This window comes from Carettochelys insculpta, chromosome 23, assembly GCF_033958435.1.
Source record: "Carettochelys insculpta isolate YL-2023 chromosome 23, ASM3395843v1, whole genome shotgun sequence".
In the NCBI taxonomy this organism is placed as follows: domain Eukaryota; kingdom Metazoa; phylum Chordata; order Testudines; family Carettochelyidae; genus Carettochelys; species Carettochelys insculpta.
This window is the reverse complement of record NC_134159.1, coordinates 14,310,928-14,323,235: the sequence shown is the minus strand read 5'-3', so window position 1 is coordinate 14,323,235 and position 12,308 is coordinate 14,310,928. Positions and strand designations below refer to the sequence as shown.

At 56.9% G+C, this 12,308-nt stretch overlaps 1 protein-coding gene across 7 annotated transcripts in view; it reads right to left on the bottom strand.

Moving 5' to 3' along the window:
- Positions 1-12,308, bottom strand: part of AGRN (agrin) — a 248,498-nt gene that overhangs the window by 28,586 nt on the left and 207,604 nt on the right. For 4 of the 7 annotated variants that reach the window (XM_075018050.1, XM_075018052.1, XM_075018056.1 and 1 more), the window contains 9 exons: positions 11,405-11,548; positions 10,738-10,862; positions 10,211-10,316; positions 7,904-8,287; positions 7,010-7,141; positions 5,334-5,461; positions 2,231-2,345; positions 1,847-1,966; positions 192-539 (listed from right to left, as the gene is read on the bottom strand). In XM_075018050.1, coding sequence (XP_074874151.1) covers positions 192-539; positions 1,847-1,966; positions 2,231-2,345; positions 5,334-5,461; positions 7,010-7,141; positions 7,904-8,287; positions 10,211-10,316; positions 10,738-10,862; positions 11,405-11,548 — 1,602 coding nt within the window. Of the gene's footprint in view, positions 1-191; positions 540-1,846; positions 1,970-2,230; positions 2,346-5,333; positions 5,462-7,009; positions 7,142-7,903; positions 8,288-10,210; positions 10,317-10,737; positions 10,863-11,404; positions 11,549-12,308 lie in introns of all 7 variants that reach the window. The other 3 variants (XM_075018049.1, XM_075018051.1, XM_075018053.1) reach the window with 1 other exon arrangement.

Below are 12,308 nucleotides of genomic sequence, written 5' to 3'. Positions count from 1 at the left end.
CTACGTTTCTGCTTTGTTTTGCTGGAGTACAGGCTAACACAGCCACCTCTCTGTTCCAGTTCACGGAATCATGGCTCCCCCCCCCACCTCCAGCTGGAGACACTGGGACCTGGGGTGGGGGGGGGACTTAGCACCTCACACTCAGGCACCCGGCTTTCATTCACTACCCACGCAGACAGGGAGCCACATACATTTCTCGCAGACCGCACCCCCTTTCCCTGCCGGGCAGCTGCAGGTGAACTCTTTCCCGTCGTCCTCGCAGGTGCCGCCATGCAGACAAGGGTGGGAGTCACAGGGCCGGGCTGGCTTCTTGGTGGCGGGGGGCTGGCGTGTGGGTTTCCTCCGGGTGGTGGCTGGCACAGTGGTGGCGGGTCTCCTGGTGGTGGCAGGCCCTCCCAGCTTGGAACTGGGCCTCTCCATGGCCTCCAGGGGCAGAACATGGGCAGCAGTGGAGGCTGGGAACCTCCGGATGGTGGTAGGAGCCATCGTGGTGGCTGTGGTGGTGGTGGCCGTGGTGGTGACAAGCCTGGGGATCCAGTCTGAAACATAGCAAGAGGTGGATCAGGCCTCAGGAGGAGCCAGCACCCAGCTGGCAGCCCTGGGGCAGGCTGGGGGTCGGGAGCTGAAAGCCTCAACTTTCAGAATGAGGCACAGCAAGTAGACTGGCAAGGCGTGTTGGAGTCAGGACTCGCGGGTGCTTAATGCTGGGAGCAGAGGCCCGGGAGCCAGGACTCCTGGGTTCTCTTCCTTGTTCTGATAATACCTCGAGCCAGACAATTAACCTGCTTCTGTTTCCCCACCTGTAACATGAGCCTAGAGGTTTTTCAGGGCCTGATCATTCCCACCCCTCTTACAAGGGTTGCTTCATCCAGGAGGTGGCCTCCTCTGCCCCTCAGTAGGCCTGGATGAGCCCTCACAGGGGATGATGGACAAAGAACCCTCTATCCCACTGCAATGAAAGGCTAGAAAAGACCAGATCACCTTACAGCTCAAGCCACCCCTCCCCCAGTGCTGTCCATAGCTTCACCCTCCAGATAACTCTTCCTTGGGCCTCAGAAGACTCATTACACTGGTGGGCAGAGGTGTCACTCAGCCCAGCCGGGCTGTTGACGGAGCAGCTGTCACTGGCGTACATCACTGCTAATCATGCTAAACCCGGTCCCTAAGCCAAGTACCCTGCACACAACAACACTTGCTTGCGCTTTTGCTTCCCCCTGTCAGATCAACAAGAAATTGTTCAGGTTTATAGGCTAGAGGCCCGTGGGTCTGGCCAGCCGTCTCCCCTCACCCTGTGACCTGTACCTCTGTGCTGCAGCCTCACCCAGCAACCCACCTCCTGGGCACGCCAGGACAGGACAACTGCTGGGGCTGCAAACCTCCTCTCTGGCAGTGGGGACAGCGGGAGGGGGAGCAGATTATAACCAGAGTGAGGGGGGCAAGTTCTGATCCATGCGCAGGCAAGTGGAGCAGAAATGGAGACAAGGACCGGCCCCTTGGCTGGTGTAAATCAACCCTCAAAGCAACTGCCCAGATTCACGCCAGCCAAGGATCTGGCCTGTCAGTGGATTAGGGTCCGGGTGCAGATTTTCAGGCAGTGTGAGGGTGCCCAGAGGTTCTCAAGGCAGCAGGACACAGCTGCCAGCAGGTCTCAGGGGCCACTCTGCCCTTCGCTGGAGAAGGGCCTGGGCAATCCTAGTGTTGTCACCTCTGTGGAGGAAGCGTCCTCCAGAGGACAAGGTGCGTTCGACGGGTCCTGCCCCAGGCAAAAAGGACCGGACGAGGACAGCAGCAGGGAGGGCAAGAGAGCGCGAGAGACACCGACAGACAGAGGCCATGAAGCGCTCACCGAAGTCCATGAATTTGACGTGGTCCTGCGGAGGCTTCTTCACAAGGATGGGCCTCTTCTTGGAGGCCTTGATCTGTTTGAGCAGGGCCCTCTGCACGTCAGCTGCAGTGTAGGAGGTGGCTGCTTGCACCCAGGGGGGCGGGAGGGAAAAGCAGAGTGAGAACAGACAGCGCCCACCCTTCTTCCCTGTCACGCAATCCCCTGGACGCGTCCGAATCGACGCCGTTTGTCCCCTCCCCAGTGGCACAGCTGCAGCCTTCCCCTGCTCCCTGGCTTGTCCACTCCTGGTGTTGGCAGCAGCTCCAGCCCCACGGATCTCGCCCCCCACTGCCCCTCACCCTACAGATGGTGATGCCGGGCAGAATCAGCCGAGGCGGCTCTCACCGGGGTCGAAGTGGGACTCCACGATGACACGGACCGCGCTGCTCTGGCCCAGGTCTCGCACGCGGATGCTCTGGAAACCCTTCTTCACGTCGGAGTGGCGGAAAAGCTCGTCCAGCTGGGTGGCCGGGGCAGAGACGCAAAGCGAGGGAGTCAGGATGGCCCACGGGCCCTCTCCAGGGGCTGGACTGACCTCCCCAGTGTGCCAGGGCTGCACATGGCTCCCCTTCCACCTCTCCGCCTCGTGCTGGACTGCGCAGGCCCCTCACAGGCCCCTCCCTATGCCAGGCCCTGCACAGACCCTTCCCCTGCCCCAGATCAGGGACCAGTCTTGTGCCAGGAGCAAAGCAGACCCCCGACCAAGAGTGGGGCCCCTTCCCTGCCATACCAATGGCTGCACGTACCACCCCACCCCCCATCCTGAGATCAGGCACCTCATGGTGCCATGTGCTGTGCAGACTCCCAGTTGAGACCCTCCCTTCCCCTCGCCCACATTGTGTTGGATGCAGCACAGACCCCTGACCGGGGTCTGCCTTGTGCCAGGGGCTGTACAGACCTCTGGCTGAAATCAACCCCTCCTGTCCCCCTGAGCTTTGCCAGACACCAGGCAGAACCCCCTGACTCACACGGAGTTGGCACAGAGCAAAAAAGCCCTGTTTTGCCAGGCCCTGAGCAAGACCCCTCCCCATCCGTCCAAGGTCAGGTTCCTGACCCCTGTCCAAGATCCCCATATCACCTCCCCTCCTGTGCCAGGTGCTACACAGACACCTGGGGGAAGAGAGTCCTTGACTGCATGAGCTCACAAAGAACGGTGAAGAGACAAGACAGACAAGGGTGGGGAAAAGGGAAATTCTGTGTGTCTGTTTCACAGTGGGCGAATGGTGGTGGGTCCACCAGATTTACTGAAGTCCTTAGATGCTGAGAGATGCAGATGGCACCTTGTGAAATTAAGCCAGTTTGGTGCTCAGCTCCCATGAGACTCCCACGTCTCACTAAGTCTGTGGCTCCATCTTTAGGCACCTAAATAGCTCCGCCAATCTGGCCGTGAGGGCTGGAGCGACATCTCCAGGGTCACCTCGGGCGCTTGTGGCAGAGCTGGGAATTGCACATGGATCTCCTGGGTCCCAGCCCAATGCCTAACAAGTTCTTCCATCTGTCCCTCGCCCCAGCTGGAGCCAAGCCCCTGCACCCTTCCCCTCGGCCAGAGGGCATGGACACAGAGGTGCCCTGGGACTCCCTCCTCCCTGCAACCGCTCTGGTCCTAGTATCTCCATGTGTTCCACAGGCATGCCAGCAGCGACGCCATCATGCCCGTCGCTAAGGGAGTGAAGGACGACTGAAGCACAGGACCGGGTTCTAGTCCCGGTTCAGCCACAGTCTGACCACGCGACATAGGCACCTATCCGTTCCATGCCCCAGTTTCCCCATCTGTAAAATGGGGGTGATGAACTCTACCTCCCGAGAAGGGAGGATTAAGGTGCTTTGAGATCCTCACATGGAAGCCTCTACCACAACGCAAACTACTGTTACCGTTCCACGTCGCTGCATGAACGACACGGCCCATGTGTCGAGTGCACGTCCGCTTATGTAACTGTACTGAGCACGTTCCAAATCCCTCCGTGCCCCGGGAACAGTCTCTGCAGGCTGACTAGGCTGGGGCTGTTCATACGGATGCTGCACACTTTGTCTCGCACGCTGCCCAGCACATCCAACAGGGCACGAGGCTCGCCTGGCAGCCGGCAGTGGCAGAGGGAGCACTGGGCGTGCGCCGTTCGTGCTTCGCCGGTCTTGGAAATCCCAGGAACTGCATTGAGAGTACCTGGGAGAGTCTGGTGGAGCTAAGCATGGAGCAGAGGCACGGGGCTGGGATAGTTCCTTTTGTAAGAGGGGGTCTCTCATTAACACATGTACGCTTACAACAACGGTGAGCTCCAAAGCAACACCCTTGAGCCAACCAGTCCCACCCTCCTGATCCAGGCAAGCCCTGGAACTTGGAGATTTTTGAATATGTTTGCTTCCAACTTTGGGGTTTAAACCCATCTCTGATTATAACAACACAAAGCAAACATTAACCCGAGGATCTCAAAGCACCTGACATAGGCACTAAGGTGCTAGTGTTCCCATTTTACAGACAGGAACACTGAGGCACAGAGGGGTGTGCACCCAGGAGAGTGTATCCTACCCAAGGGCACATTGGGCTTCACTGGAACAGCCAGGAATTATCAGCCAGGTCTCAGACCCATTCAACCATCCATTAGAACCATCCTGGGTTTCCTCTGGGAAGGTACATCCTGGTAAATATGTTCTGGATCTAGCCCAGTGCCTGGCCTCTCCATTAGTCTGCTTGCATCACCTGGAGGAAGCGGACAGGAAAGGGTTGCCACTGGAACTCTGGCATTACCACAGCCAGGTGCCTTGTAGATGTAGGGCGGTAGAGAAAGGGCATGTCTGCTATATACAGCAATCCCCCATCAGCCACAGGGGTTATGCTTCTGGGAATTCGCAGTACAGAAATTTAAGATCTCATGGGAAAAATAGGGTTATGAGGTCAGGACTGAACCTATGAAAACCCTGCTCGGGCTGCCAGCCCCGCCCAACCTCTCAGCTGACATCTTGGATTGCCAGCCTGGCTGCTGCCGCCGACCCAAACCTCATCAACCTTTCTCACGACAGTCTGTGAGACAATACGGCGGTGGGTGCACAAAGCGTGAGTGTTTGGGTTGTGCCGGCTCACGGTGACTCGCATGTACGCAAGGCAGTTGTCTTGCATCTGCAAAACGGATTTACAGAACAAATTCCGTGTTTGAGGAGCTCGCGGCTGGGGAAGGATTACTGCATTAACTCAGAGTGTATGAGGTCCACGGCTCAATGATGGCCAGCCCATAGAAACGTATGAGCCCTGTTACTGCAGCATTTGGGAGATTCTCCACTAGCTTCCATGTCCGAGGTGTGTGCGCTTGGCACCAAAGGTTATGAGTTCTATTCCACAGATGGAGAGGTTACATTTAACCTCGTAGAGCACCCGACGAGCGCACTCAGCACCAAGGAGGATAATTCCTCCCTTTTGCTGACTGCAGAGCCAAGGCTCCTGGGGCAGCTAACTCACCGCGCTCTCGATGCTCCTGGCTGTTTCCCCAAAGAGCTCCGATTTGGGGTCGGCCATCTCGGGCGTGTAGAACAGCTCCTGCCCTTCCACCTCCTCCAAGATAAGAACCCCCTGGAAGACCTTGGTGGCTGTGGGATGGAGGGGCAATAAGAAAGAAACAAGACAGACTCGTTTAACCGGCTAACAGGGAGGGAGCTGGCAGCAAACAGTGGAGCACAGCGTTCAGTCCCTGGCCGGGGAGGATGGCAGTGTGGGGGTAGTGCCAGGGCTTGGGTTAGTTTGGATGGCTCTGGAGAGTGCTATGGAGGATTAGTATCTGAGGTTGCTGGAGCAGGTGGGTCGGATGGCAGAAACCAGGCTAGAGATGGCAGCTTTTACCATACAGTTTCCTCTGAACTCTGGCCCGGATTGCAGCCCCCCTGGACCAGCTGGGTAACAAGAGAAAGACATTAGCCAGAGGCAGGACATATTCAATAAGGCAGGATCAGACAGGTGCATGCAACATACAGAAGCAGCTGAGGAAGCCCATAGGAAACCAGGACTGCTGCTGGTGGGGAGGGAACCAGACAGCCTGTTGGCAGGTACTGGAATCTGTGGTCTGGCACCCACTGCAGGGGCCCCACCGAGCCCCAAAGGGGGAGGAAACAGGTAGGAGCCCTGCAAAGGGTGACCTCTCCAGCGAGCCCGCAGGGGGTGCACAGGGAGCTGCAGAAAGCAACCCTCCTGGCCCTGCTTTCAGGTCCCGTTGCAGGCACTGTGGGCAAAGAGAAGGTGGCCTCCCCCCGGCCCCCCACTGCCTGGAGTGTTGGGCGAGAACCTTGGGAGGGGATCTCGTTTGCTAAGCTTGGGAGCAGGACGATGAGACCCTGCGTCAGGAGCACAGGCTTGGGGCTGTCAGGATGTGCATGTGGCACTGACCGCCCCAGCTCCCATGCCCCCCAGACCCAGTGCCAACCCAGAAGGGAACACACAGAGCCTCCTGCGAGACGGGACTCGCGCCGGTAGGTGGCAGCAGGGCTGGGGTGCAGCAGAAGGAAAGAAGTTCCAGGGCACAATGGCCCTGGACCCCAAACGCAGCCACGCCCGAGATGCAGAGCCAGCAGCTGCTGCCGCTTGCCGCAAACCAGCAGGTCGCTAGCCAGCGACGGAACCGAAACCCAGGCAATGCCCCCACTCCCCCTCGGCTCACTGCCACCAGGCCCAGCCCTGGGCACCCCCCATCACACCTCCAAACCCAGGTGGAGAGCGGCCTGGGAGATCGGTACACAAGGCTACTGCAGAGCCAGGGGAGTGGGAATCGTTTCTAGAGCTGAGGAACCCTCCTGAAGAAGGCCCAGACGGGGGGCGGGGGGGGGGGGGGGGCCGGCCTGAGCTGCTCTGCCAGTTGCCAAGGGAACAAAGGCACCATTAGCTGCCACGTAGGGTTGTCCCAGGCCACGTGGGCTTAGGTAGGTCAAAACCAAGCACCCACAGCTCCAGCCCTCCGGCGGCCGGTGCAGATCCAGGACCGAGACACCCCGCCCAACCCACAGGCGGCAGCACCTTGCACCAGCCGCCACTGCATGGAGCGCGACTGTGCTCCAGTCTGGAGGGGACGACGGCCATCGGTCCTGCATCGCCACGGTGGAGCTCTGCCCTCTCTTCATCCCCCACCCCCCCGTGGGAGAGACACTCACCAGGGCAGTTGCTTCCCTCTGCAACAGCTGCCGTCTTGCCATCAGAGCAGCATCCCAGAGGGGAGTTGTAACACGTGGCTCGTTCGATGGCCGGGGTGGATGTCACTTGGAGCTCCTCCGGCTCCTCCTCTCCTGCACGGCATTGGGGGGCCACATGGGCACGTCACAGCCCCAGAGAGAGACGCACACTCCCGCCAAGCCCATCACGGCCTCGGTGAGAGGAAGAGCCTTCCCCCGCCCCCCCCCCCCCCCAGCCCCATCCCAGCCCCGACTGTGATGGCTACAGAGACAGGACGCAATCACCACCTTGCGGCACCAGGCAAAGACTCCTCCAAGCCAAAACCCTAGAGCCGAACCCTTCCCTGGCGGGCCCAGGTTTGGACTCAGCCTTTCCCCAGGGAGCGCTCAGTGGTGAGAGATTGGGGGAGAGGAGCTGCAGAGCGCTCTATGGGCCACTGCAGAGGCTGGCCCAGTGACTGCTCTGCAGACCTGGAGCCTGGGATTGCCGGGTGCCAGGGCTGACTCCCCTCCCCACCTGAGCCAGCCAGCAGTAGCTGCAGTCAGCCTGTGGGAGATGGACGAGTCAGTGACACTCCAGGTCCGAGCAGCCAGCTCTCCTCGCTTTGCTGCGATGCCCCGGGCTGAGCGGCCATGGAAAGTAGGCTAACGTCTCCCCCACAAGGTGGCCCCTCAGGCAGCTGAGTGTGGGGGCAGGTTGGCGCATGCACTGGGGACTAGCGGCCTCTCGCCAGTGGGGAAGGAGACCCTCCCTCCCCACCCTGAGGTAGCCCAGGCAGCATCTTTCGCCAGTACCCACCTCCTGTCTCATTTGGGATTCACAGCTCCAACCCTCCCCCAAGCAGGGGCTGTGGCCAGCCTTCAGGGGGCACTTACCAGCTGAGCTAGCCCCACTGGCTTCCTGGTCCCCACTGATGCCCAGTTCTGGGTCACCACTGCCTTCTGCACTGCCAGACTCTGCGTACGCGGGCGGAGGGGTGGCCAGGACCACCGGAGAGATGGACAGGGGGCGGATGGTGGTCTTGCGGATCCCCTGGGTGGTCCAGGTGGTGGTCACCGGCTGGGCGGTGGTCGTCCGGCTTGTTGCAGGGTGGCTTCTGGGAATGGGCCTTGCTTCCAGCAGCAGGGAGCTCGTGGCCGTCTCCGCAGGGTCGGGGGCTGGGGTGGTAAGCCTGAGAGGTGGGGGGCGAAGGAGCTTGTCCAGGGGCAGCAAAGGTCGTGTCACGGGGGGCCCGGTGTGACTCACATGGGTGATGGATTCTGAGAGAGCAGCAAGAGGAGGCGGTGAGAGGGGTAGACTGGTGGGAGCCACAGACCCCATCCCCAGGCAGGCAGGGCTGGGTCTCTGCCCACGAGCGGCATGCTGCGAACGTAAACAGGCACCTCAGGCTCTCCATGGGCATTGCTCCCACAGCTTCCACACAGAGGTGTGTGGCAACTGCAGCCCCCTTTGTGGTCACAGGGCGCACGGGGACCCGGGGCCAGCACAGAGGGAGGCGGCCCAGCGGCATAATAAGATCACAGAAATGTAGGATGGGAACAGACCTCGAAAAGATTATTGAGTCCAGTTCCCACAATGAGGCAGGACGAAGTACTACCTTGCCCATCTCTGACTGGTGCTTGTGTAAGCTGCTCTTACAAACCTCCAGGGGCAGAGATTCCACAGCCTTCCCAGGTAATTTGTTCCAGTGCTTAACAACCCTGACAGTTGAGAAGTCTTCCTAATGTCCAGCCTAAATCTCCCTTGCTGCAAGTTAAACCCATTGCTTCTTGTCCTTTCTTCAGCCGATACAGAAAACAATTTATCACCCTCCTCTTTCTAACCACCTTTTACATGCTCGAAGACTGGTCTGATCAGGTCCTGCCTCAGTTTCCCTTCTCCACACTCAACAAGCCCATTTTTTCAAGCTTTTTTCATAGACCAAGTTTCCTAGACTTTAATCATTTTTGTTGCTCTCCTTCAGACGTTCTCCAATTTGTCTACATCTTCACTGAAGTGTAGGGCCCAGAACTGGACACAAGATCCACTTGAGGCCATAACAGTGCTGAGCAGGGTGGAAAAATTACATCTGTATTTTGCTTACAATACACCTGCTAATACAGCCCACAACATGGTTTGTTTTTGCAACTGCCTGACACTGGTGACTCAAATTCAGCTTGTGAACTACTATCACTCCCAGATCCTTCTCTGCAGTACTCCTTTCAAAGCAGTCCTTCCCATTTTTCTATTTGTGCAATTGACTCTCTCTTCCAAAATATAGTACTGCGCATTGCCCTGATCAGCATTTCCCCTAATTCTTCCATCCCTGGGAGGAATAAATTTTGTGAGGTGCATGAAGGCATATGTGAATGTGCACCACCAATAGAAACACACACTGCTGGCTACGGATGCTTGTGAGTGCGCTGCTTATCAGGTGGGGGGCACCTGAATCAGCTTACAGGGAACACTGGTCCTGATTGAATTTCATCTGATTTATTTCAGACAGTTTTCCAGTTTATTTTAAATTCTAGTTCTATCCTCCAACACGGTTGCAACCCCTTCCAGCCTGGAATCATCTGTAAACTTTATAAGCATATGCTCTGTGCCATTACCCAAACCATTTATGAAGGTACCGAACAGAACCAGATCTAGGATAGATCCCTATGGGACGCCACTCACCATACCCTTCCAGCTTGTAAACTGCTGATAAAAAAGCGTACTCAGAGAGCAGTACCTACCAGTTTTGCTTATGAGAAGGTCACGAGAGATGGTATGAAAAGCCTTAGTAAAGTTGAGATATACCACACCTACTGCTTCCCCTGCACCCACAATCTTATTACCAGTGTTCCCTCTGATTTATTCCATCCAGAGGCAGAATATTTTTGTCATGTGCACCAAAGCACAAAGATGTGCACAAAGATGTACAACACCAGTAGAAGCAAAGCTGCCCACTGTGGGTGGCTGTGGGCGCTCTGCACATCAGCTGGGTGTCACTTGAATCTCTCCTGGGCGGCCGTCCAAGTGCTCAGCTTACAGGGCACACTGCTTGGCAAACAAGGGGACTGGGCAGGTTTGACATGACTTGACTTGCTGAACAGCATTTATTGCCTTAGTATCTTAGGTGCTTAGTTGTGCTGAGCGGAGACAGCTAGCACTGCCCTTCTGTGCCTGTCTGGGGTGGTAGATGGGGGGGAAAGACTCACCGTGGCACTGCCCAACATGCTTCACTGTGATGACCTGCCCCTGCCGGCATGCAATGGTCTTCAGCTGGCACTGGTCACCATAGGTCACTCCGTCAGAGCCACAGACCTGGGAAGGGCAGTGGAGAGTGGGGGCAGCTGGGGAGATCAGCGTGTTTTCTCATCATAAAGCAGAACCCACCTGAGACGTGGGTTTCTCCTCCCTCCTCACCCATGACATGAAATAAGTCTCTCTCTTTAAATGATCAGCCAAAGGTTAAAGGCCCAGGAGACTTTTGCTTGGGTTTCTCTGCTGGGATGAAACCACAACTCCCAACAGGGGGCCCAAGAAGATAAATCCCAAGTTGCATCATGTGAGGCTACCAGAGAAATCCCTGCAACAGGCTCCTTCCATAGCTAGCGACATCATCCCTCTCTACCTCCCGTGCAGAGCAGCTGAGCCTGCAGCCGGCGGAAACACCTTCAGTCCCACAAGTGCTCCAGCTGCTCCAGCATCTGCCACGTGGCCCCAAGTGGCCTCCCTCTTTTACCTTGGTCATATTGGCCTCCACGCACAGTGGGGATGGGCACTCGCAGTGGGCAAAGCCATTGACCTCCACGCACGATGCCCCAAACTCGCAGCTCATCTCCTGGCAGGACTTGGGTGCAGAGGGACCTGTGGGGGGAGAGGAAGGTAAAGACACAGCTGTAGGTGAAGTGCATATGGGGTGACCCTCTGCTCTCGTCAGGGATGGAAAGTGAGCCCAGCTCTGTCAGGAATTTTCCCAAGGGGTTTAAACTGGTCTCACTGACGAGCCCAAAACAGACTTTTCACCCAGCCCTGCAAGTGGGTTAAAGATCAGTGGGCTGGGACAATTTGCTGTGCAGGACTCTGCAGATGTGCAGGCATCAAGGCTGTGGGTGGGAAGAGAATACAGGACTGGCTGCTCCAGACAAACAAGCTCCTGGCAGCTGCATGAGAAGAGACTCTTCAGAGCAGCATGAGCGCTAGGGGTTAGACCCTCTCTTGGCGAGCCACGAAGGAGCGATTCCAACCCTCTCCTCCAAAGCGCTTCTAACCACGCGTGCGGGGACCAGCTCTCACGTGCAACACGCTCCAAGGGGAAGCCCCACATCCGCTCGCCAGGAAATCACAACGTTGACTCAAGGTTTCTTCCCCTGGGAAGAACCACTGGCCACGCGGCCTCCTCACCTCACCTTTCTCGCAGCCGCTCATCCCCAGTTTGCTTCCGTCGGGGCACTGGCTGCACTTCATACCAGTGATGCCAGTCTTGCAGGAGCACAGGCCGGTCATCTGCTCACAGTCGTCACGCACCGAGCCCACCGGGTCACAGTTACAAGCTTTGCGAGGAGGGGAAAGAAACAAACATTGTTGCATTTTAGAACATGAGCCTTCTGCTAGGAGAGCTGAGCGCACCAGTGAATTCAACTTCTCTACCTCCACTTGCATTAATTTCAATGGAAGAAATAGCTCCAACAATTAAAGCCTTTGGAAGGCACAGGGTTAAATTCGGCTTGCGTCTTAACATTGGCTCGTGCTCCCTGCTCCTTTCACTGAGAGGTTTTCAAGGGAACCCCCACCTCCAGCTGACGGTCTTTTCAATGGTATCTGACAAAGCGGGTCTTTGCCCACAAAAACTTATGCTCCAATAAATCTGTTAGTCTATATGATGCCACAGGTTTTCACGTTGTTTTTGTGGATACAACCTAACACCGCTACTCGTCGGATACTTTTCAATGGCACTGAAGACAGGAATAATTGAAAAAGGGAAGACGTTAGTTGAAGTGGGCTGCAACTCCTGCCATTGTGAAAGTTTGATCCTGTTTCCTGAAGACCAAACAGCGCACAAATGCTTAAAATGGGGAGAAAATAAGAACAGCAATGATGGGGAATGCAGCTTCTGGCTCCAGCTCTGGCTTGCTTGGAGCCTTACTTCTGGGAAAACACAGGCATAGCATTTTGTTTTATTAGCCACTCTGCTTCCTGGCAAACTTATCACAGCATAAGGCTGTTAAGGGCATTGCCGTTAGCTGCCTTTCTGGTCACAGTTTTTGCAGCAATGTTGCAAAATATTCAGCTTGGCTACGCCAGACTCGGATT